The 23,654-nt window shown below is 55.9% G+C and overlaps 3 protein-coding genes across 3 annotated transcripts; 1 reads left to right on the top strand and 2 right to left on the bottom strand.

Moving 5' to 3' along the window:
• Nucleotides 1-1,487: 1,487 nt before the first annotated feature.
• On the bottom strand, nucleotides 1,488-7,344 carry NCLIV_012350 (hypothetical protein; the record flags this gene model as incomplete). The annotated part of the gene is made up of 9 exons (XM_003881421.1): nucleotides 1,488-1,550; nucleotides 1,911-2,507; nucleotides 3,144-3,234; nucleotides 3,693-3,754; nucleotides 4,430-4,517; nucleotides 5,203-5,296; nucleotides 6,054-6,082; nucleotides 6,697-6,797; nucleotides 7,042-7,344. The coding sequence occupies 9 exons, from the start codon at nucleotides 7,342-7,344 to the stop codon at nucleotides 1,488-1,490; spliced, it is 1,428 nt and encodes a 475-aa protein (XP_003881470.1).
• Nucleotides 7,345-8,383: 1,039 nt separating this feature from the next.
• Nucleotides 8,384-18,322, top strand: NCLIV_012340 (conserved hypothetical protein; the record flags this gene model as incomplete). Its single annotated transcript, XM_003881420.1, has 6 exons — nucleotides 8,384-10,939; nucleotides 11,466-11,690; nucleotides 12,244-12,510; nucleotides 12,807-13,547; nucleotides 13,840-15,409; nucleotides 15,720-18,322. 6 exons carry the CDS (start codon nucleotides 8,384-8,386, stop codon nucleotides 18,320-18,322), a joined length of 7,962 nt encoding a protein of 2,653 aa, XP_003881469.1.
• A 1,716-nt stretch (nucleotides 18,323-20,038) lies between these two features.
• Nucleotides 20,039-22,599, bottom strand: NCLIV_012330 (conserved hypothetical protein; the record flags this gene model as incomplete). Its single annotated transcript, XM_003881419.1, has 4 exons — nucleotides 20,039-20,429; nucleotides 20,969-21,622; nucleotides 21,686-22,166; nucleotides 22,269-22,599. 4 exons carry the CDS (start codon nucleotides 22,597-22,599, stop codon nucleotides 20,039-20,041), a joined length of 1,857 nt encoding a protein of 618 aa, XP_003881468.1.
• Nucleotides 22,600-23,654: the final 1,055 nt, after the last annotated feature.

The following is a 23,654-nucleotide window of genomic DNA, read 5'->3' as shown; positions in this document are numbered from 1 at the left end:
GAAGGACAGAAGCGATCAGGAAGCAAGGCAAGAGAATCGGAGGCAAACAGCCAGAGAAAGAGGAAAGAAGAAAACGCGAGAAAGAGAGGGACAGACAACAAGGAAGAAGCGAGGAGACGAGAGATTGTGTGAGATACGTTCCTCCCAGATTTTGATTCGGATCCGATCATGGACGTGCATCTGCAGCGCTCGTCGGAGGGTCTGTAGAGCGCACGGCTTCTCGGATGTGAATTAAGCAACGACCGTAACTCCGGTGCTGCTCTTTTATGCTTTCTCTTCACGGAGAGAACTTTGTGGACGGGGTTGGCGCCTCGCCCCGTCTCTCTCTCCAGAGTAGCAACGCAGCGTAGCTTCTCCCCGTCTCGCTGCAGGCGCGCTTCGTGGGTTTTTGACAACATCGACGACCTGACGGGACCTGAGGCTCTCGGCCCTGGCAGATGGTTTTTGTGGAAGGCAGTGCATATGCGCATCCTTCCCATTTCCGTGAGCACGCGCCAATCGCGTTTTCCTGCGTTCTGCGGGTCTGCTTGTCTCTCGCAGCAAGATAAATGCACAAGTCGAGCGACTTTTCTGTGACTCTTCCGGCTCTCTTGATGCCTCAGAAGCGCACCACGCTCAAGACCGGAAACCCACGTGTCTAGCACGCTGTGTCCCGTTATTTGCGGAGCGTTGAACGACGCCACACACCTGTGCAACTAAATATGTATTGAATTGAAGACACCCATAAACAAATATATATATATATATATATATATCAGTGAACAACATGTATATATGTAAACACATCTATATATGTATGCGAACCTAGATGCATTTATCCATCAGCACTCACACGTCTACACAAATACTCGATAAACATGCTAGTGTCCCTATATGATTTTCTTTATATAAATATGTAGATATATATATATATATCTGCGTGTATAGATGTATGAATGGATAGATATCGCGTATTGTGCGGCGGGTAGTGAGCGAGATAAGACAATCGTGGTTCGTGAGAGTTGTTTCGTGTTGTTCGCCTTTCTCGCTTTCTTCGGGGATGGCGACAGTGAATCACCCGGAGGAGCCCGTGAAGCCAGCAAGACCAGAGGGCCGGGTGCGACGTGCCGGCCGACCCCCTGAATCCTAAAACGAGAAAACGTTAGACGCAGTCGTTAGTGTTCGGACTCTCCCCTTCCCGGGAAACCAGGGGGCGGCGCGTCTCACATTTCTCGACGGAGAGTCCGTTCCGCGCATTCGGTGGAAACGCAAATCGGGAGACACAGAAATGTCGATAACCAAAAGTGAGGAGAGAGTCAGGAGACACGGAAGTGGAAAGAAATGCATGCGCGGAGAAGCGAAAGTGAGGGGAACCAGAAATAGAAGAAGAGAGCAGAGCCTCGAGAGCACGGGAGAAGGAGAACAACACGGGGCACGGACAGAGTGGACGAGAAGTGGGCGAGAGGAAATATCGGAGAGGCGGAAGCGAGAGGACCTCGCTGGAAAATTTACGGCATCCCACCAAGACATCGAAGCACCTGAACGCGTTCCAACGCTTTGCGGTGTTGATTCTGCAGACAGGCAAAGAGACGACCGGGCACACAGAGACAGTGAGGGATTGTGTGGGGCGGTAGGGGGAAACAGGCGATGGAGGGCGAGAAAAGCGGCGAAACAAAAAAGCAGAGAATGTGGCTGCCTTCAAGAAAGACGATGAGGCAGCGAAGGTCGCCTCTGAGGGTGACGGTTGGGATGTTGTGGAGAGCTCGACTGTACAGGGAGGTGAAGACCCGAGGCAGAAGCCCGAAAAACGTGAGAATAATGGACGGCTTTTCCATTCGAGAGAAGGAGGCACTGGAAAGGCCGTCTTGCGCCGGGGCACAGACACGAGGCCGAGAAGAGAGACCGCCGCACCTCCATTAAGCGCTCCTTACCTGAAACGTCTCTCTGGGATTTAACGGCGTCTTATCTCCCACGTTTGTTTTCGCGGCTGACGTGTTTGTTTCTGCATTCGACTGTATCTCCAGCTCTGTCTCCGCGTTTCTGCACTTTCCGCCCTGCTCTCGTCGCTCGTCTTCTCTGTCCCACTGGACGCCTTCGAAGAGGCAGTCGTAAAGCACGAGACAGCCTGGCGCTGCGGGTGCGAGGCCAGCCGAAAACGCCTTCGCTCTGACTTTCTCTCTCTTCCTTTTCTTGCCCTCGCCAGCGGCTTGATCTCTCTCCGCTGGACCCTCTGGCGACTCAGCGGAAGGACTCGACCTGACCCGCGAGGCGGCAGCGGGCGAAGAGGAAGAAGAGGGAGGCGGGGGAGAGACGTGAATGTCGTTTGAAGGTTCGGGTTCTTCGTGTTTTTGCGTCTGTCCTTCTGAGATGCTTGCCGTTTCGTGTCGCTCCTTGAGGTCCATTCCATCTTCCCCTCTCGCTTGGTCTTCTCGCTCTTCTTCTTCTCCACGATTCAACAAGCCGACGATGTAGGCTTCGTCGCACGTCCCACGTCCCACCTTCAGCAGCGCCGCCATCATGAAACGCACCTGAGAAGGAAAGGCTCACGCCAAAGCAGTCTCACGTGAAAAGCTGAAGAGCTGCAGACGTCGAAACGCGCTCTTCACAAGCTCGCGCTTCCAGTAAATGCATGCTGAGACACATCGCTGTGCGGAAGGGACAAGGCATCGCCCAGCCATGCCCATCCGGACAGAGGCTCTCGCCCTCGCAACCCGGCTTCTACATCTGCATATCTATATATATATATATATATATATATATATATGTATTTATGTATATATTTGTATGAATGTATGTATATATATGTATATGTCTGTGTGTATGCAAAAAATGTGACAAAGACGAGAATGGAGGCCTCATCGCTGGGCGTGGACAGTTGCATGTATTTAACTCGATCGATGCCTCTGTCACGTGCCGCCGAGGCGCCATTTACACTTCGAGCGAGTGGGTCCACCCGATGCACCTACAGAGCGTAGGTGAAATGCGAACCCTCGCTGCTGAGGCTGGTATCGCACCGAAGGAAAACATTCGCAGTGAATGCACTCTCTGCGTGTTTTTCAATTTCGTAGTTGCGTTTGACCTTTTTCGTTCTGCGCGCATTCAGTTCCCTTTCGTACTCTTTCCGAGTTTTGCTGGTGTTTTCTTTTCTTGTTGTTTCCTCTCACTTGGTGCCAGAGGAAGGAACGGCCAGCGATCGTCGCCACTGCGCATGCGCTGTCGCCTACGGGTTCGATGGCAAAGGACGTCAGTGTCCTCCTAGAAAAACGAAAAGAGGTTTGGAAAGCGCAGCCTAGTGAGAAGGAAAATTTTCTTTTCGGTCCGCATACTCGCCGAGCACCGATGCGCCAGACAAAGGAACTCGCAGGCGATCGACAAGGCCGAGCGTGGGCAACGACTTCCCCAACCGGGTATCAAAACAAACATATCTGCACAAAAAAGGTGCAAACAGAGCCAAGACACTGCTCCGACACAGCGACAGTGAGACGGGAGAGCGAGAGAACAAGGGGGAGAACAAGAGGAAGCACAATAGGGAGAACAAGCACGAGAAAAGAGAGGAGAACAAGACAGAGAACAAGCAGGAGAAGAGAGAGGAGAACAAGACAGAGAACAAGGACGAGAAGAGAGAGGAAAGCAAGAGAGAGAACATGGACGAGAAGAGAGTCGAGAACAGAGAACGAACAAGATTGATAACTCGAGAGAGAAGGAAGACGTACCTTGGATTCCGATATTGCCGAGGGTCGAGCTTACAGAAGTAGCGGAAGTTGTGTTCGCCAACCTAATACCAGAAGATAAGACAAACCGAAGACACCTGTGCTCGCAAACTAAAACGAAAATTGCAGTTTTAATCGCCGCGAGAAAAAGGAGGTACGCGTCTCATGAAACCAAGGTCGAAGCGCTCATTTCCCAGTTACTCTATGCCACGGAAGACGCCACGTACGCTGCCCACTCGAAGGGAAAACTCAGAGAATTTAGCGTGGAAAGATGCAGAAGTAAAAATACAGATAATACCCATACATGAGAATATATAAACATATGCATACACTCATCGAAATGCTCGTAGCACCAACGCTGCCACAACAAGTCAATAAGGTAAACACCGTCTGTCTGAGTTTGTCGCACCTCTTTCCGACTGTCTATCTGAAACCAGATCATATTCATATCCTTCGTGCTCTCCCTTTTGATGTCTCGCGAACGAATCTCCTGTATATACATCTCTACAGTTACCTCTCCAGACATGCATATATATATATATATATATTAATTTACGTAGAGACCGTAGCCTATATATACATACATACATATATATACATGTAAACCCTATAATCTGTCTATCTACCTATCTGTCTATATATATATATATATATACGCATGTGGGCGTTTTGCCTGTGGTGAAGACACAGGGCTAGCGTCTTCACAGAGCCAGGCGGCCTTTCGGTTGCTTCGCACGCACAAATCGTTGCGCAGCTCGGTGCATGCGCGGGAGGTCGAGGCCCTCGGAGTGGAAGAAATATTTGTACACGCGGCCTGTGCAGTCGAATCTGGCGAAGGGAAGCGAGACCGGAACGGCAGAAAACAGGAGAAAAACGAGGAAGTGGACAGCCAGACGCAACTCCTCGGTTCACAGAAAAGGACAAGAGGAAAGCGCGAAGCGAAACGCGAGAGACAGGCGGCGATAGCGGCGCCCGCGGGGGCGGCGAGCGCGGGGCGGAGAACGAAGAGGCACGGCATGAAACGACTTGCGGAGTCAGGACAGGAGATCGGGAACGCAGGAAACGAATCAGAGATCTAACTGTTGACACCACGTGAAGAGGCGAGGACGAGAGACAGTCCGCAACGAAGGAGAGGCTGCGCAGCAGCAAATAGCAAGACGCAGATGCCGAAGAGAGAGGGAGAGAGGAAGGGAACGACGAGGCGAGGGAGGGGGAAAAGAGGAATCCCACAAGAAAGAGGACGAGAAGGAAGACACTCCCACGAGGGACGCACACAGAGACAGAGGAGCCCGAGAGAACTGGAGAAAGATGCAGCAGAAGAAGGAAAGAACCATAACAGGAGCGAACGAAGAGTGAAGCAAATGGGAGAGACAGCACATAAAGGTGGGAAGAAGGTGAGAAAGAGAAAAAAGCGAGATGAACAGAAAGCAGAAAGAGACGAAGCAGAGAAGCGAGGAAGAAGAGAAGAGGCACAGATGAAGGAAACGAGAAAAGAAGAAATACGAGAATTTACCTTGCGTCAAATCCCGGCGGGACTGGCGCAGAGGCCACAATTCGAATATCCCCTGGGAGCACGGCATTGAGGACGGCGGCGTAGTCGTAGTTCTCTAAGAACACAAGCACTCCGTTCGACAAATCCAAAAGAACCCCATCTCGGTCGACTCTCCCCGAGATGCGCAACGTGCACACCGACGACATGCACACCCTCCTGTCGCGCGTTCGCACCGAACAACCAGAATACGTACCCATCTATCTATGTGGATATATCCGTACCAATTTCTAGCCGTCTATCTATCAGTGTATTCACCCCTGACTAAGTGTATCTATCTGTCTATCTCTCTGCGTACCTATCTGCCTTTCTGTCCACCTGTCTAGTCTTCCCTCGCGCTGTCGGTGTGTTTCTATCCGTATGTTGACATGGATGTCTATCTCTATATACCCATATATATCCAAGTCTACCGACTAATATCTATCTCTTTTCTGCGTATCGACCTACGAACGAATATGAAGATATGAAAACGCACGCATGCGTGTACATTTGTGCTTCACTCTCCACATATGTATCAATATATATGTATCAATATACATATACATATATATATATATATGCGGAGGCTTGATCGTTTTTGTGTATGTCTGTCTCTGCATGGAATGATTCGTCTCTGCATGCAGGCAGGCTTCTCGGGCGTCCCCTGAGATTGGGGAGAGGCGCGAGACAACGCAGGCACATGCAAAACGAAGAGCGGCAGGGATGCGTTTGCGGTGTACCGACGGCTCGCCTGGCGAGTGGTGCTGGCGATGGACTTTCGAGATGCTTCTTTTTCGACATTGCCCTGTTGTACAAGCAATGCGAAATCGACGCACCTTCCGGAAAGAGACGCTTGGCGGGTTGCCTGCAGGCGTCAGCATAAAACGCCACAGAGACCCGAACACATGGACGCCGCGATGCGCACGAAAAAAAGAAGTAAAAGAAGTGTACACATACATAACGCCGTCGACACATATATACACACGTGTGTAAGGATATGGAAACGCGTATGAACGCGTATATATATATATATATAATACACATGTATGCATATAGGTGCGTGACAGTGGGTGGGAAGGTGAAGAACAGAGGGGAGGAGGAGAGCAGTATCGCGAGAGGAAAGCGGAGAGGGGGAAGACTTACTTGACTCGGAGAGTGAGCGAAACGCAATTACCAGCTGCATGCACCCCTTTGTCCGTGCGTCCACATCTTGAAAAGTTGCTGAGGGAGAAAGCGGCAACGCGACGCAGGGCCCGGAGATGGAAGGAAATAGACACTCTGGCAGCGCGATTGACCGCGCCAGACGGCGATACAGTAGCGCGAGAGAAGGAACAAAGAGACGCCTGTATGCGATGAGCAGTCGAATTGCCGAAAGAGAAAGCAGCCGAAAACGGGCAAGAATCTAGAGAGAAGAGAAGCGAATCAATGGCAAACGACTCGAGAGAGAGAACCGAGGACGTCGGCGTCTCGGCGACTCACCAAGCGTTCCTGTCTCGAATGAGGCATGTTTTCTCCAGTGCATCAAAGAGCGCGCCTTCGACTGTGCGTACAGCTGAATTCTCTCCCTGGTACGCAATGCCCTGCAGGAAGGAATGTGCGACAGAAAAATCTCGTTTGTCTCTGCAGGAGAAGTGCCAGCAAGTCTCGCGAACGTCACTCGCCAAACAAAGAGCGGTAGAGACGGTCTTTAGCGTTTGGGGCTTTTAGTTTGTGCGTGCTGCTGCCTTTTCGCTTCCGTTATTTTGGGAGGCGGCGGAAACTAGCGAGAAGCCGCGAGGGCGAAAGGCGCAGAAACGAAAACAAAGAAGAGACCGGCAAACTCACAGAGTAGGCGCTGCCGTCATAGGCCAATTTGAGGAGAAAGTGAGCTGTATGTACCGCGTCCCAGTTGAACGCGCGTTTTTGCTTTCGCCTCTTGGGCTCAAGGCCCTCGAAAGGTTTTCCCTCTTCCCGCGCCTCCGACGCCCCAGGAATCAAAGGGAGAGAGGAAGAACAGGAACAAGGGGGAGAGGGAGAACAGGAACAAGGGGGGGAAGGAATGGAATCCTCCGACGGGAGGGAGGAGTTTCGACGGAAGGGGTTGGCAGCAGAAGACGAGAGGGACGGAGACGACTCGTGATTCTCCATGGCGGCGAAGAGGACGGAAACAGGCAGTCGGACACGAACGCGGCTGCGCGTTCGAAAGTTCAATCTGCGTTCGCTCCGCGCGCGCCTCGACTCCCTCTCTGTTCGAGGAGAGGCGCAAAAAAGCGGCAGGAAAAGAAAGAGGGGAACCAAGTCGAGGCGGGAGACGCGAAGGACGAACGAAACGGACGAAGAAGGCGAGGGAAAACTGGAGCAGCGGAGAGAAGAACAGAAGAAAAAAACTTATGCTAGCCACCTCCCCTACATGTGTCGCCTGAGTCCTGAAAACAAAAAGAGCGAGGTGTTCCGAAGTCAAACGGGTAAAAACATTCTATGGAAATGGTGAAAGAAGGCCGTCGTAGTCTGTGCTTTTGGAAGAAAATGCATGCACATGCACGGCTCGCGTCCGAACCCCTGGGCAGATCCGAGGCGATCAGAACGCCTTTTCCACTCCTTTTCGTTTTTCTTTCCGCATCAGATCCCGATCTTGTCCAGGCGTTTACTTCTTCTTTTTCGAGAGAGAATGTGCTACTTTCCAGGCTTCTCCGTACTCCGCATTTCTCGCATGCATGCAGCAGTTCGGAACAATCAGGCTCTGTCGATGTTCTCTTCCGACGAGAAATCGAGGCACCTGCGTTCATGCTTCTGTCCTTCGTTTCTTCTCATGTTTCATCGCTTTTCTCTCTCGGAAAGAGAGGCCGTTAAAACGTCTCTATTACCGCCTCGGGAGTCAAGTCCCGGCGCCCGCATCTGTACATCGCGCATTCTCCATCGTCTCGGCATGCTCGTTCTTCCCCTCTCTTTCCTTCGTCGTCTCGCCGTTTCGTCCTCATCTCGCCTCTTTGTTTTTACGCTTTCTTCCGGGTCCTTTTAACCGCACCTCGCCTTCTGCCTTCCCTCCTTGATTTGCCCGTCCCGCCCACAGTCCTCACCTCTGCTGCCTCCCTTCTCGTCCTCCGCATATCGTCACCGTTTCGTGTTCTGCCGCTCCTTCTTTCTCGCTCTCTCTCTCCCCAAGCTTCTCATTTTCGTTTCTCCATCGATGTCACTCTTTTCTTCCTCCTCTTTCCCTTTTTCTTCCTCTTTTTCTCCTCTCTTTCTTTCTCCTTCTCCTGTGCCAGCCCCGGCTATCTGCGTCTCCGGGCATCCAACGCGGTGTACGTACACCCCGTTTTGGAGTCCACAGGCGGCACCGGCCGCGTGGCTGAGTCAGGGCGCGTGGGCGGGAAGCTCCGTGGTTGCGCGTCTCGCTTCGTTTCCGTCTTCTGTCTCGCTGTTTGCCTCCTTTCTGCGACAACAGTGGCAGTTTGAAGAAAAACACGTCCTCGGGGCCAGCGTGGCGCCTGCGTATCGGAGCAGAGTGCGAGAGGCGGAGAAGGGGAGACGAGGAAGAGGCGGGGAAGATGACGCAGCGGGGATCTCGCAAGGCCTCGGCCGTGACTACCTCCGAAATGAGGTCGTGAATGCCGTAGCGGTGGCCTACGTTGCTGATTTGTTTGAGGGAGAACTGCTTCCCGCTCACTCCCCCTTCGGGAGAGCCAACCCCGACAGATGGTGTCGTTGTAGGCTTTCCCGAGATGACTCGCAACACCGAGTTGACGCGCCACTGGCCGACGAAGTCGAAGAGGCGGATGCGTTAACACAGAGGGAAAGACGCGGCGCGCAGAGGCAGAAACGGACGAGACAAAGAAAGGAAGACAGCCATGAAGAAGCCGGGGGGAGGGCCCGCGGAGGCAGGTTCTCCGGTTCGGAGTCTTCTTTCTCTCTGGATGAAGACGACTGGCGAGATCAAGAGAAAGACACTGGGACGTTCGAATCTGACTCGCACTCTTGTTCGCATTCGTCTTCGCCTCTGCGTTTGCCTCTTGCGGCGTCGCCGTCTGCTTCGGTCGAGTCGGCTGCGCCTGCGGATCCTACCGCCTCCGTACGCTGCAGGAAGCGCCCGTGTAAGGTGTATAGACAACGCCTCGCGCTCTCCCGTGTGGCTGACCAAGGGCGTGTATCCGTCCCGGTCCTCGTCTCCGCGTTCGGCCCGGGGTTGGATGCGCTGCAGTTCACAGCTCTGCGCTACGACCTAGCGGATGCTGCGGCTCTCTCGCCGCCTTTGTGTGGAGGCGAAGCCAAACAAAGCAGGGAGGGAAGGCGGCCCACCAGGGACAGTCTGGAAGAGCGCGCCTCAGAAGAGGACTCTGGAGAGAGGCAGAGCACAGACGACGAAGACCTCGTAGCGCCTGGACAGACAGCCTGTCCTCGAAGGTGCACACGAAACGGAAAACATCGCCTCTCTCCTGACTCCTCTTCCTTTTCGGCTGCTTCTGGAGACAGAGAGGACGACGCCGGGTGGCACCGCCCTGGCTTCGTTGCTGGCGCGTTCCGCGTGCAGCCGCGGCGGCTCCTCGAATATAGGCCGAGGGCATTCTGGACAGACGCGAGTGACAGCGAGAGTTGCGGCGAGGCGGAAGCGCACGCAGGAGCGACGCGTGTAGCGAGGGAGACAGCGTCAGGCTCAGCCTCGGGCGCAGGAGACAGAAATGCGAAGAGACACAGAAGGCTTGCATCTGGGAGCGGAGACGCAAACAAAGGTTGCGAGGAAGGCAAGTCGGCCGAGTTACAGGGAGACCAGGCACGACCGGATGAAGGAGACGGGGCCTGTCAGATTGGAGACGGTGGAGAGGGATTGATGAGGAGTCTGCCTGGACAAAGGTCGCCTGAAACGTCTGAGGGACGGCTTCTAGAGGGGACACGGCCGTTGGGGACCGTTTCGCGTCGCGCGCGTCGCGCGCCCCGCGAGCGAACTGCGAGCGACTCTGGGGAGGTTCCCGAAGGCACCTTCGCGCCTCGTTGCTGTCGCCACTTTGCGTTTTCCTCCTCTCTCTCCGCTTCGGAAGCCTCGCTGGCTGCTGGAAGACTGTCCAGGAACCGCGCCAGAGAGGACGGGCGGCGGAGAGCGCGCCGCAGCGAGGACGCCGCCGAGCGCAGCGCGGCGCCCTGGCGACTCCTGGAAGTGAAAATTGACGACAAGAATCCCCAGCGAAAGTGGCTGTTTGCGCGGAGTGCTCGAGGCGTGACCCTCGGGGCGCTGCGTCTCCAAGAGGAAGATGAGCAAGATGAAGACGAAGACGAGGACTCCGGGAGCAGACAGAGAAGTGTCGTGCAATCGCTGCTCTACGACCATCTTGTAGATGTACGGTACGGACGAGAACGCACAGGCGACAGACGAACAAGACGGCGAGGGACAAGCCGGGAGGGACGAAACGCAGCCCTTCTTGACGGCGATTTTTGCAACCCTGCCGGAAGCGATGGGGAGCTCGGCGGAGCTTTCAATTCGACTGCGCCTCCACGCGCGGCCCTCCACTGCCGCACTTGCGGCGGTCTGCTTCCTTCCCCACATGCGTCTTCTCCCTCGCGTCGCTCGTCTGCTCGGCGTGCGCATGCGTTTTCTTCCTCGGCGTGTCCTCTTGCTTCGCCCCTTTCGCGCTGGTGGACGCCGACCGACTTCGTCGTGAACGGCGCGTGGAGCAGACACGACGCAGGCGAGCTGGCATTGCTCAGCGCCGAGCAAACTGTGAAGATTTGGCGGGCTGAGAGGCCCAGTGAGGTGAGACCAAAGATACAAAACGGAGACAAAGGAGCGACAAAACGAGACGAAGAAGAGACAAGGAGTCGGAAAAGGAGGTGGAAAGAAGGAGTGGCATCGGCTGTCGATTTCGTTCTACTGCCGATCTTCGCCGGGATATTCAAAGGTTTTCCGGCGGTGGCTGAGGCGGTGCGTGCCACGCGGCACCCCGTCCTCGCCTTACGACAGTCTCTCTCAACTCTACGCACCTGACATGCGTTGTTCTCCAGTGGAGGCTACCGCGACTTTCCCGTGCTTTTTGCATCCCGGCTCTCATCCGTTTCCGCCTCTTTTGCTGTCCTCTCTTTCTCAGCTACGCCTCAGTTTGCGGCGGCTGTAGCTTCGCTCTTCTCTCCCCCCTGTCTGTGCGTCTTCGCCTTCTCGCGTATTCGTTGCTTCTGCTGCTTGTTCTTCTGTGTCTTCTGCCGTCTCCCCGTGCTAGCCCCGGCCAGCTTTCTCTGTCTCGTTTCAGTTCGCCTCGCGAAAATCTGGTGCCGCCTTCTTGCAGGTGTCTCTCTCGTTTGCGCTTCCCTCGGCGTCGCCCTCGATAGCGGCGGCGGGCGCCACTGCGACCGCGTTGGGCTCCAGTCCCTCCCGAGGGCCTCCAACGGGCCGTCTGAAGTGGGCACAGACGGAGGCCGCTGAGGAGTCGATTCAGAGTCTCGCGTACGACGCGCACTCTCCGGCCTCTCTTCTCCTCGCCGGCCAGTGCATTTGGCGGTGCGACTTGCGAGTAGGTGTTCTTTAGAAAGTCTCTGGTAATTCGATTTGAGTTATGCCCGTGTTAACACACAAGATCATCGAATATAACGGTGTGCTCCTTCCTCCGCTCGATGCAGTCTCTGCCTTCAATGCGTTCTCTGCCTGCAATGCCTGTTCCTCTGTCGCTGAACGCTTCTCGCATCTCGCCCCTGTGTAGTTCTCGCGACATGCCTGTCGTTTCCCGTGTGCTCCTCCCTCTCTCCTTTCCTTGCACACATTTGCACAGTTTTATCGCGATTCTCTGGTGAGCCTTCGTTTCTTCTTTCTGCCTCCGTGTCTCTCCGTGTGCTCTTCTTCGTTCCTCCCCTCGCGATGTTCAGTGGAAACCACCCCTCGGGTGTCTCGGCAGTTTCCGAGTATATACCGAAAGCTGCGACTGCCGTCCTGCGTTTCTCTGTGCTTCCCAGCCTAGCTGCTTGCCCCTCGCCATCGATCTGTTTTCATTCGGTCTCTTTCCGTACACGATTAGCGGTTTTGTCTCTCCTTCGATTTCTCGATCCACTTTTTGCCTGACTTCTTGCCAGGAGAGACAATCGCTTCTGCGGCTCTTTCCCTCGCCTGCGGCGGTGCCGCCGACGTACAATGCATGGCCGCACCGGCTCTCGTCGCTCTTCGACGTGGACTGGAAGTGTCCCAGCATCTTCTCGGCTTTCACCTGCCTCGCGCCGCACCCCGTCCTCCCTTCCCTCCTCGCAGCCGCGCACGGAGCCTCCGACGCGCTGTTACTCTTCGATTTGCGGGCCATGCATGCGCCGCTCGCCAGCCTGACCCTGCAGGCGTCGAACCACTTGGTGAGAGACAGAGAGGAAACGCGGGGGCAAATGCCAGAAAGAGACCCGAGGGAAAAAAGAACAGAGTTCTGAGGAAACTGTCGCCGGAAAGCACGCGTTTCTTTGGTGGTTAGCTCAAAAAGCTGAGAGAAGGGAGAGAGGGAACGAAGAAGGAAGAGGCCGGGAAGAAGATGAGAGAGCAAGAAGAGACGAGAGGAAGGGCGCGCGAGAGTGAGGAAGAGATCGCGAGAAGTCGCCTTTTCTGCAATTACCCCCACGCGATCCTTGCGTTTTGTTCTTCTGCCTTCTCGCTTCAGCTCGGCGCACGCTACCGCAGCCTCCTGTGGCAGTCGCATGCGTCGGCGCCGCCTCCTGCCAGCCCCAGCAACTCCGCCTCTGAGGGCACCTTCGATCTTCTCTCTGCCTTTTGCTGGCGAAGCACCGACGTCGTGGTTTCCTCCTTTCGCTTCTCGCCTCACGGTCTCTCTCCCCTTCCTTCTCCCTCCGACACTCTCCTTCTCGACGAAGAACGGGAGAGGCTCACCCGAAGGACTCTCTCTCCGTCTTCTCCATCGTCTTCTTCTCCATCGTCTTCTTCTCCATCGTCTTCTCCATCGTCTTCTTCTCCATCTTCTCCATCTCCTTCCTCTCCTTCTTCTCGTTCTTCTTCTCCATCTCCTTCTTCTGCGTCTCCTTCTTCTCCGTCTTCTCTTTTGTCTTCGCCTTCGGATTCTGTGTCTTGGCCTCGGGGGAAGCAGCGGGTCGGCGGAGGAAGGACGAGGAGGGCGAGAGAAGACGAGGGCGAAGCCGCGAACTTGACGTCGCCGAGCGACAGCGAGAGTGTATCGACTTCCGGAAGGAGAAACCTCGGAGAAAAGGAGCAAAACTCAGACGAGGCGTCGGAGGGCGCCTGCCGCGACCCCGCATTTCGGAGAAGAAAGAGGAGACGAACAGGCAACGCAGACCGGCGAGAGAGAAGGCTTCAGGCGAGCCAGCTCCTCCCGTCCCAGTGGGGCTGTCCGCTGCGGCGGCAAGACCGCCTCGAAATTTCTTGGCAGGTACAGACAGAGACGTGTGAAGTCATCTGGCCATCGCCAGGATGTGGATCGTCGCTTTCTCTTGTTTTCTGCACCATCGCGGCATACCCTGGCCCCTTCCCTTTTCCCCACTTTCGCCTTCACCTGTTTTGCCTGCCTAGCCTGCGTTCGTCTTGTGCGGCCTTCGCGTCGTGATTGTGGCCAGAATGGCGTTTTGGTGTTCCGATAAATCGCATGTTTTTAGGTCTCTTCTCTCAAAGTCGGTGATTGTGAAGGTGGCTGCTTTTCGCTTTCTGCTCTTCTCCGGTCGCAGGTCGACGTGCCTCTTTTTTCAGGTGTCCACACACCTGGCGACAGCCAGCGGCGCTTTCCGCTGTCGGAGCATCCCGCCTTTCAGGCGTTCAAAACGTGTTCTTTTCCCTCGTATTCCGCCAGCAAGGCGCGCTTCGCCGCCGCTATCTCGTCCTCCGCTCTCACCGACGAAGACGCTGTCTCATCCTTCTTCTCCGGTTGGGCGGGAGTCGCTCCCCTCAAATTCACCTTGCCTCGCAGATCCCTTAACTTTGGTGACTCCAAGGCAGAAACAAATACTCCGTTCCCTTCCTCTTCCTCTTCCTCTTCTTCTGCGTCTTTTTCTTCTTCATCGGCCGTGTCTCCTCTGCTTGGCCAGAGCCGCGGAGACGGGGCGGCAGTCTGGGCCCTTGCGGGGCTGACGACTTCGGGGTTTCTTCTTCTTCGGCCGCTCCTTCTCCTCCCACAACTGCCGGCTCCAGCTCTAAAACTTCACGCGCCAAACCGGCGACGGCGTGAGGCCAACGCGGCCCGTTCCCGGGCCGCGTTCCCAACGCAAACGATAACAGAGCAGAGAAGCGAGACTCCAAGCGCGTGTGCAGCCAGTCAAGGCACAGCGAGCGGAGACAGGCGAGCGGAAACGAGCACAGCGGCTGGCCGTCAACGTGGAGAGCCACGAGACAAAACGGAGGAGGTGTGTCTCTCCGACCGCGGTGACTCGGCCCCGTTCCCTTCCGACCGAGCAATTCTTCGCAACTCCTTGCCGCTCGCGTCTGTTGCCTCGCATGCTGCTTCTCGCCCGTTTTCCTCGTCGCTCTCGCGTTCTCTGCCCTCTTCCTCTCGACTTCCTCTCCTGGAAAAGCTGCCTCTGTCACGCGCTTCCGTCGATGCCATGCGCACCTATGGCTCTCTCTTGGCTCACCTCTCGCACTGTCTCCGTCCGTCTGCCGCGCAAGAAGCCGAAGTAGGTGGGAAGCGCCGTCGGCTGTACAGACAGCCGATGCCGGCGGTGCGAGATCGAGCCCTGGTCTTGCTTCACTGCGCCGCCCTCATGCAGACAGCTGCCACCATCTTGGCGGAGCGAAGACGAAAACGCGAAAGAGGCAGCCAGGCGAAACAGAGACTCGCGATACTGGACGGAGACGCACTCCGCAGATTGCCGACAGCACCTATGCCCGCTCCCTCTTCCTCGCCCTCGTCTCGCGGCGCGTCTGGACAGCTCGCGGTGGATTTGTCTTCTTCCTCTCCTTACTCTTCTTCTTCTTCTTGTTCGTACTCTTCTTCCTCTTCTTCTTCCTGTTCTTCCTCTTCTTCCTCTTCTTTTTCTTCTTCGTCTTCTTCGTTTGTTTCTGCTTCAGCGAGTTCTTGTTTGCGTCACTGCGTGATGAAGGCCGCAGATCGGAGACCGGATGCCCTCGCGCCGATGACTGCCCAGGCTCGCGTGTGGAGCGGCCTCGAGCGCACTTGGTTTCAGCCCACGAAGGTACTGCGCTTTCTTCTCTCTCGCCAGGTGTGGCGCGCCGAAGCGTCTTCGAGTTCCCGCGGAGGCAGCGAAGATCAACAGAGCGCCTTTGCTCGGAATGCACTTGCAGGTGAGCAGACAAGCGAGACAGGCAACGCGGGACAACTTCTGAAACGGGTGCCTCGCAGTCTATCTTCTTTCTCTCGACCAGGCGGCTTGCATCCTTCCCCAAACGTTTTTCGTCGTCGCATCACGATGAACACCGGCGCGCGTTGCTCCTTTTCGCCTTCCTCATTCTCCCTTTTTTCCCCGTTTGTGCGTGTGCCTTTTCGGCGTCAGGATGCTGCGGCCGTGCGCTTGAGTGTCTGTTTTTGTTCCCATGAGTTTCTCCTCTTTCTGGGGGACCACGTCCTGCTCTGTCCACCTCTGTGTTCGTGCAGGTGCCGGGGCGCCTACGTCCGCACGAGCTGTCTCGCCTGCCTCGCCGCTCTCGCTCTCGCGCCTCCTGCCTCGCCTTCCGCCCGTTGTCTCTGCGAGGCTCTTTGCGGACGCGTCAGGAAGCTCGGCCTGCAACGACGCTCGCGGGGTGGACGACGCCGCAGAAGAGGCGACAAGAGAAAACAAAGAAGAGAAGAAAGGAGAGACAGATGATGGCGCCGTCACGCTGCATGAGGCAGAGCAGCGAGTCAGGCTGTTTCTCTTTCTCTTGCAGCTGGGCATGTGCGATCTTGAAGAGGAAAGGGAAAAGGCGAGAGAAGAAGGAGCGCAGAGAATAGAGGGGCGGGCCGACGAAGAAGGCCAGGACAAGGGAAGCGCGAAAGAGGGTGCAAGCGTCACTCCCAACGACGTCGAAGAAAGAGAAGGAGAGAAGGAAGCGGAGAGAGACACAGTAGAAACGCTGGCCGGGCCAGCTGACAGAGGAGACAGAGAGTGTCAGGGAGAGATCCACACTGCTTCGACAAAATGTAGATATGAAATTGTAAATGGTTCCGACAATGTCGAGGGCGCTACATACCGAGAAAACAGACCAAATGCGTTTTCGTACACGAGGTTCTTCGCCTTTCTCCGACAGGAGGAGCGAAACCTGACGCGCATGCTCGAGTTTAAGTGGGAATGCAGCCTTGCCGGCCTGGAGTGCGAAGCCGACCGCCTTTCTCTCTGCGCCTCGGGAGAAGAAACGGACGCGTCCCACTACGACACCTCAATCGCCCAGGCAGGGGGCGACGAGAAGCGCTGCGGGTTACCGGTCGAGGAAGGCGGAAACTCAGAAGCCGAGGGCTTCAGTTCAGAAGGCGACGAGATCCATAACGCCGTGTCTCCACGCCGGGGCAATCGGCCTCTCTCCTCAGCCTCTACGCAACGCAGAACTACCGTGTCCTTGCCTTTGTCCGATTCTCCGTCGCTGGTGATGCGTTACTTGCTGCCGCGTTCGCGGCGAATCCCCGACGACTCGGGTCTCGTGGCGCTTCGAAATCCGCTTTTCGCGTCTTTCCCAGCATGCGCGTGCAGCGTCTTTGACGGTCTCGTCCAGGCGCGTGTTGGCGGCGGAGGCTCAGCGGACTCTCGGGTGTCTTTGCGAGGCTTGCGAGAAAGCGGACTGAGAGCCGTAGGCGAGACCAACGAGGGCGAACTGAGATGGGGGGGAGAAGTGTGCGGCAGAAGGGAGAAAGGACGTTTTCACGAAAACGGAGGCGCTGTCTCGGCTCCGTGGTCTCACGCCTCAGAGGGGGAGCATCTGGGCGGGTTTGCGGAGACTCTGAGACTCGCCCAGACGATGCTGACTGCGTTCGCGAGAGCCCAAAGGCGGGCGTCGACAGCGAAAGGGAATCGCCTCTCTTTTCCCGGAACCGAGTGCGTTCAAGACATCGAAAATGGTGCAGCCTCTCTCTCTTCATCTCCCACCGCATCGGAGCTCCACGCTTCACAGACGTCGGCGTCGGCCGTGGAACCTGCGACTGCCGATGACGAGGTTGCCTCTCTCGTTCCTCTTGGCGTGCTCGACGCCTTGGCTCTCGAACTCTTCCTGCAACACGAGGTACTTCTGTTCCCCCGTCTCCCCACTCCCTCTTCGTCCTCGTCTTCTTCCTCTTCGTCCTCGTCTTCGGCCTCTTCGTCCTCGTCTTCTTCCTCGTCGTTGTCCTCGTCTTCGTCCTCGTCTTCGTCCTCGTCTTCTGTCTCTTCTTTCTCTTCTGCGTCTCTGGAGCTTAGTGGGTCGGCCGGGGAGTCCCATATCGGGCGGCGTCTTCCCCCAAGTGCGTGCTCGCGTTTCGCTCCATTTTGTTTCGGTCCCCATCTGCTCTCTTTCCGGGCGCTGTCGCCGCTTCTCGAGGAGGAGAAACTCCTTTCTCGTGCTCTGGCGTCTCAGCCCTGGGAGCAGCTGCTGGCCACCGTCCAGCGCATGCAGCGGGAGCGACAGGCTGAGCTGCTGCGCGCTCCTTTTGCGCCGTTTCCGGAACTGCCTGTGCAGGCCCTCGAGCTGCCGCCGCGCATGCAGGCTCACCCGCCGCCGCGCGTCCTCGCCGCCTTTCGGGCACGCCGCGGCTTCCAGCGGCTCCTCACGGGCCTGGGTGTCTCCGACGCCACAGTCGCCTGTCTCCTCCAGCGATGGGCCTTGCCGCCGGAGACACTCGCCCTCGGGGGCGAGACCGCTGGCGACGGGAGAGATGCGAGCGAAGCAGAGACAGAGAGGGCCGAAGAGGAGAACAGAGAGAATGGAGAAGAGGGGGAAGATGGTTCGCCAGACGGGAAAGAGAGCGCCTGCGAGAGGCGAGAAGAGGGCGTCGCTGGTGCACGCGAAGAAGCTGGCCGAGCCTCTTCTGCGCGAAGCGTCCAGAAGGATCTCGCATGTGCTCGACAGCTCGTTTTGCGCTTCACGAGGCTTCTGAAGAAATTGGAAGTGCACAAAGAGGCAGCCTCTTTCGCCTTCAGACGGTTCCGGGAAAGCCGAAAGCGGAGTGCCCGAGACCGCGAGGAAGAGCGAGAAAAACAAAAGGCAGCAGAGGCTCTCTTGGCCAGTCTGCGCAACGTTCGCAGCGTCACCTGATCTCCGAAAAGTGGATAAAGCCGCCTTGGCGGCGGATGGGGAAAGCGTCTTGCCGACGGCATGTGAGCTGCAATGCCTCGCCTGCTTCCGGCTATGCGCGCATGTGCATGTGTGCCTGTGGGACGGGATCAAGACGCTCGCGAAGGCGATGGTTGCCGCCCGTCGGTTTTTCTTTTCCGTTTCCCATCGCGTCTCGCAGCGCTAGAGAACAAGTCGCGGCTGTAATGAAACTCCCAAAACGCTCCTGCGCCCGAGCGGGCTCATTCCTCAAAAATACATTGTCTCATTGTCTTTTTCTATGCGCAGCTACACAACTACATATATATATATATATACAAGGAGACATAGGAAGACATACATGTATGCCCATACACAGAGGCACGGATATATATATATATATATATATATATATATATATATGCATACAACCCGACAGATAAGGTAGGCGGAGATGGATTTACAAAGACACATGCCTAATCTACACGTATCTACCCATATCTGCATTCCTGATTGTTGAGGCTCACTGTACCACGCACATAAACGCACGGTCTAAATTATCTATCTCTCTCTCTCTATATATATATAGTCGGAACGTTAGAGAAAGGGAGAGCGAAAGAGGGGGGTAGAGCGAGGACGAGAGTGCGCGACTTTGAGAGAAGCGTGTGGATCGAAGTTACACTTTTGCTTTAGTCAGTACCTAGGCATTCTAAATTCTCTGTTTACTGGATTTAAGCTACACAGCGCGGGATCCCAGATCCAGGCGAGCGTGGGAGCCTGCGTCCAGTGCATGCATGTTTCGAAGAGGCGCGCTCCAAGAACCTTTTTTCGCGGTGAAACAAAACTTCATTGCCGCCACAGCCCCCAGGTGGACACGCGGCGGTTGATCATCCCCTCAAGCGCGTCAGAAGGGAGAGACGAGACAAGGACAGCGGAAGGCGAGAGACAGGGGAGAAACGCGAAGAACGGAACACGGCGAAAACGCTGAACTTGAGAAGAAACGGAGTTCGTGAGACAACCAAGAGGCGAAGGAGGTGCGTCTCCTCAAGAAGACGTAGATACAAAAGAAAAAGAAACAGGCACGTCAGAGGACAAAAACCGGTGAGACGACAGCCCGTGCGAAGGGGTGGTTTCCCACTCGAGTTGCCGTCTTTGACTGCACCCTCTTATCCTTTATACCGTGCAGCGCTTCTTTCTCCTTCGACCTTTCCCTTTCATACTCTCCTCTCTGCTCTTCCTCTCTTCCTCTCTTCCTCTGTCTGTCACTGTTCTCTCTCTTCTTTCCCTCCCTCCTTTTCTCCCCGCCTTCCCTTTCTCTCTCAGCTGTTTCGCTCTACACCTCCAGGCATCCCAGACTCTACTTCTAGTCCTGGTGAGCACATGAATCGTTCTCACAACTCTCCTCTTCACGTTCTTCGCCTGTATGGCGTCGGCGCCAGGGGGATTCTCCACGTTCCAGATTTCGGCTTCGGATCCGCTTCATCTCCGCCGTGCTCTGTTGTCATCCTCCGTCCCTCTGCTTATTTGCCCTTCTGGACCTTCCGCATCTTCGCCAAGGCATTCCACCGCGCACCCGGGCATCCGCACACCCGCGCCTCACACTCGATTCGTCCCATCGTCTCTCAGATTTCGTTTCCTTTCCCCTTTCTTTCGATTTCTTCCCGCTCGCCTCTCCTTCCTCTCTTTAGCGCCTGCTAGCTGTGAAGCGTCCGGGGCCCCTCACGTTCGCACGTCGACTTGTGCGTCGTCGAAGTCTTCCTCCTCGTCTCGCACGATCGTTTCCTTCTTCCCCACGCCGTCGAATTCCCAGACTTCAAAGAGCTGTCCCGTTTCCTGCCCCGGCGCCGCCGTGTTTTCGACCTCGCCCGCGCAGCTGCCGGTACCCGTCGCTGCGTCGCTCCGCTGAAGAAGGCCGATGATTTCCGCTTCCATCCGCGCACGCGCTTCTTCGCGCTCCTCCCGAGTCTTGCTCTTCGCGTCGCCGAGAAAGAGAAAACGCTCGTTCGTCTCCCGCTGCAACATGCGGAGTGTTACCACAGCCTTCATCAACTTCTGCAGGCCGCCTGGGCGCCAGGGCCCCAAGTAACTTCGCCGCCACTCGAAGAATAAGCTGAAAAAACCAAGCACCAAGAAAGACACAGGCACAGTCGCCTCGCTGTATCCGGCGCAACCAGGTTTTGACCGGACGGAGGACGCCAAATAAAACCGTCACCCCCCATACCTGTATGCATACATATACATATACATATATGCATATATATATATATATATATATATATATCTCTTCACACATGCAAATGTGTATCGGCATATGCCTATATATACATACACATATACATATATATATATATATATATATACATATAAGTACGAATACTTGCACACACTTTACAGACTGATATCGTTATATACATATATACATATATATGTGGAATTGTCCAGAGCCTTGCGAACGGAAACCGAAACACTGATAAAGGGAAGAGCACGAGAGAAAGGATTGTCATGGGCTGTCGCCGTCGAAGGAAAGAACGTCATGTTCCTTCTGTCTTATCGGCATGTTTCCGTCCTTCCGTTATTCTCGCCTGCTTTATGCGCCATCGCCCCGGCGTGCTGCCTTCTTGCTCTCCCCGCCCTTTTCTCGTCTCTCACCGTCGCGTTTCCTTCCTATGAAGACTCCGCGGCAAGCACATTTGCTCTCGATGTTCTGGCTGAACGGCAGCGAGATCGACGCCTGCTTCTGCAATCTCCTTCTTGCGTTTTTCTCGCACCTCTCTGGCGGCTACCACCGCGGCGTACTGCAGCAAGTCTGTTCGGTGTTCCTCCCACCTCTCTTCGCGAGTTCGCTTCATCTGCATGAAGTGTATGTACACCTCGTCAAGTTCGTCCCAGGCCACGCCGTAGCTTCGCGCGAACTTCCAAAGATGCTCCAGTCTGTGCTTGTTGACGCGCAGCTGCTTGTCCTCGAGAGCGGCGGCCTCCGCCTCCCCAGCGCCTCTTCGCCGTTCGCTGCTTTGCTCTTCGTCCACCCCCGCCCCCAGCGAAGGCCGTGGGCGCACAAACGGCTTCAGGCGGTGGTTGTGGAGAAGCGGATTCGGCCACATCGTGTTGGGGTCAGGGTACTGAAACCAGGGAGGCAGCTCGTCTGGCCTCTTCGTCTCGCGCTCCGCCTCACCCCCAGACGCGGTGTCTGTACACCACACAGAAGGCTCAGCATGCGCCGCGGCCAAGTGCGCGTTCGAGTGTACGTACACCCGCCGAATCACCGCCTGGAGGCGTTCACGGTCCAAGTCACCGCCGTCCACGCTGAAAAAGTTTTCCAGCGGCGGAGGAACCAGAAACTCGGTCAGCTCGCTGGGGCAATCCCACCACTGGGGAGGCAGAGGCGAGGCGCTAGCTGAAGACGCCTCACAACCGGCCTCCTCTGACGCCACAGGCGAGGACGCGTCTCCTGGAAAGTTGTTGTTCTCTCCTGTCTCTTCGCTGAGTCTCGCGCGATTCTCCTCTTTCTTCTCTTCAACTGGGAGCTCTTCCGGCTTCTCCGTCCCACCTTCCTCTTCCCTCTGGCGCTCTGCGCGCGAAACCTCCTCCTCTCCGGCCGGCTGTGTCTCCTCGTGCGCGTCCGTCCTCCCGTCTTCCTCCTTCCCTTCGCCCGGATTCTCGACAGGCGTCTCTGATTTTCCCACAGAAAAGAACCGCCGTGGTCCCCTTGCCGTGAAAAGGCAGATTCTCTGCACTGGGCCGGAGCTGGACAGAGAAGCCGGCGCGGTCGCGCATCCGGGGCGATTGCGGCTCTCGACTCCGCCCTCAGGTCGCCTGCCGCCGGAAGCGCATGCATCCAGGACGGACCCTGCCGGGAAAAGGGGAGAAAAGAAAGAAAAGGAGGGAGAGAGATAGGAGAAGGAGGTGCGTGAAGACAAAGCGAGAGAAGAGAAGGCAGAGACAGCTGTACCTCTTGCGGGACTGGGCGCTGGCCGCGGAGAGGCGAGAGCGGAGGAAAGGAGACTTCCGTCGCGACCCCTTGCAGACGACCGTGAGAGGTTAGGAGACACGCTACAGCGGACAGAAAGAGAAGGTCCAGGAGGCAAAAGGTCGACGGGAAAGGCACACAGAGAGGACGAGGGAGACGATAGAGGGGTCGGAGGGGAACCGGGAAAAGAGAGGAAAGACGTAAGGGCTCGAGAGGAAGAGGAGAGAGAGACGCTCTTCGCGTAAAAGAGACTTCCAGGCGAGTTGTGTGTCCTCGCCGCCATCCGGCGACGGCCGACGAAGGCACGAGGCATGTTGGTCTTTTGCGAGGAAATTCGCAGTCCCGCAGAGGTGGGCAGAGATAGAGACGAGGGACCGGAGAGAAGAAAGGGAGGTGAGAAGATCACGGTGAAGAGCTGACGCAGGAGGCAGTGCAGGGGCGAAATGTAATCCAAAAGGTTGGAAGAAGAAAGCGTCGTCGAAGTCCAGAATCTTCTTCCAGACGCGCGCAAAAAGAAGAAAACCAAGACGACAGCCAGCTCCTTCTGTTCCCAGTTCTGCTGGCGCCGTCGAGCCGGAAGCAGAGAAGGGAAAAGAGAGTTATTCTTCTCGCCCCAGCGGCGATCTTCACAACTTCTGTATTTTGTCGTCGCTTTTGTTCTTCCCTTTCTTCTCAGAGACAGTACAGAGTCTCTCACGCGTTTTCGCCGCGCAAAGTCGGGAGTGTGCAGAGAAAAAAAAAACAGGCTGAGCATGCGGACTTAGATTTTCGCAACCCGCCGCACTTCCCGGATCTTGGCAAGACTCTAAACAGCGAAGACCAGGAAGAGCAGAAAAACCGATAAACGTTTCTTCAAAGAAGAAGCCTTGTGGAGGGATTGGCAGACAAAAGCCTACGTAACCGGTCTCGGTCTCTCTACGCAACGGCAGCATCTGCGCGTTCCTCCCGTTTCGCGTCGCGCTCTGTCTCTCCGTCTCCTATTTGTTTTTTGCGTCTCTCTCTTTCCATTTGTAGGTGTGTCCTCTCTCCACGCTTCCCTCGCTCTTCGCCTTTTCGTGTTTCTGCTGGCTTTCCGTTGTCGCTCGTCTTCGCCTCTCTCCCGACTCTCTGTCGCGGCGTCGCTCTTTCTTCCCTTCTGCTCTCAGTTCTTTCATGGTCCACCACCCTCGGCTCTCCTCTTCTCGACGCGCTGCTGGCGCTATCTTGCGAATCCTCAAGGTCATCCACGTCCCCTTCTCTCTCTCTCTGTTTCTTGTCTCCCTCTCTTCCTCTTCTCCCTCTCTTCCTCTTCTCCCTCTCTTCCTCTCTGTCACTCTCTGCCCCTGATCTCTTGTCATTTTACCTTTGCTTCTGCGCTTCCTTTCCTCT

This window comes from Neospora caninum, chromosome V, assembly GCF_000208865.1.
Source record: "Neospora caninum Liverpool complete genome, chromosome V".
Lineage (NCBI taxonomy): Eukaryota > Apicomplexa > Conoidasida > Eucoccidiorida > Sarcocystidae > Neospora > Neospora caninum.
The sequence above is the reverse complement of the archived record's forward strand: the minus strand, read 5'-3'. Positions and strand labels throughout refer to the sequence as shown.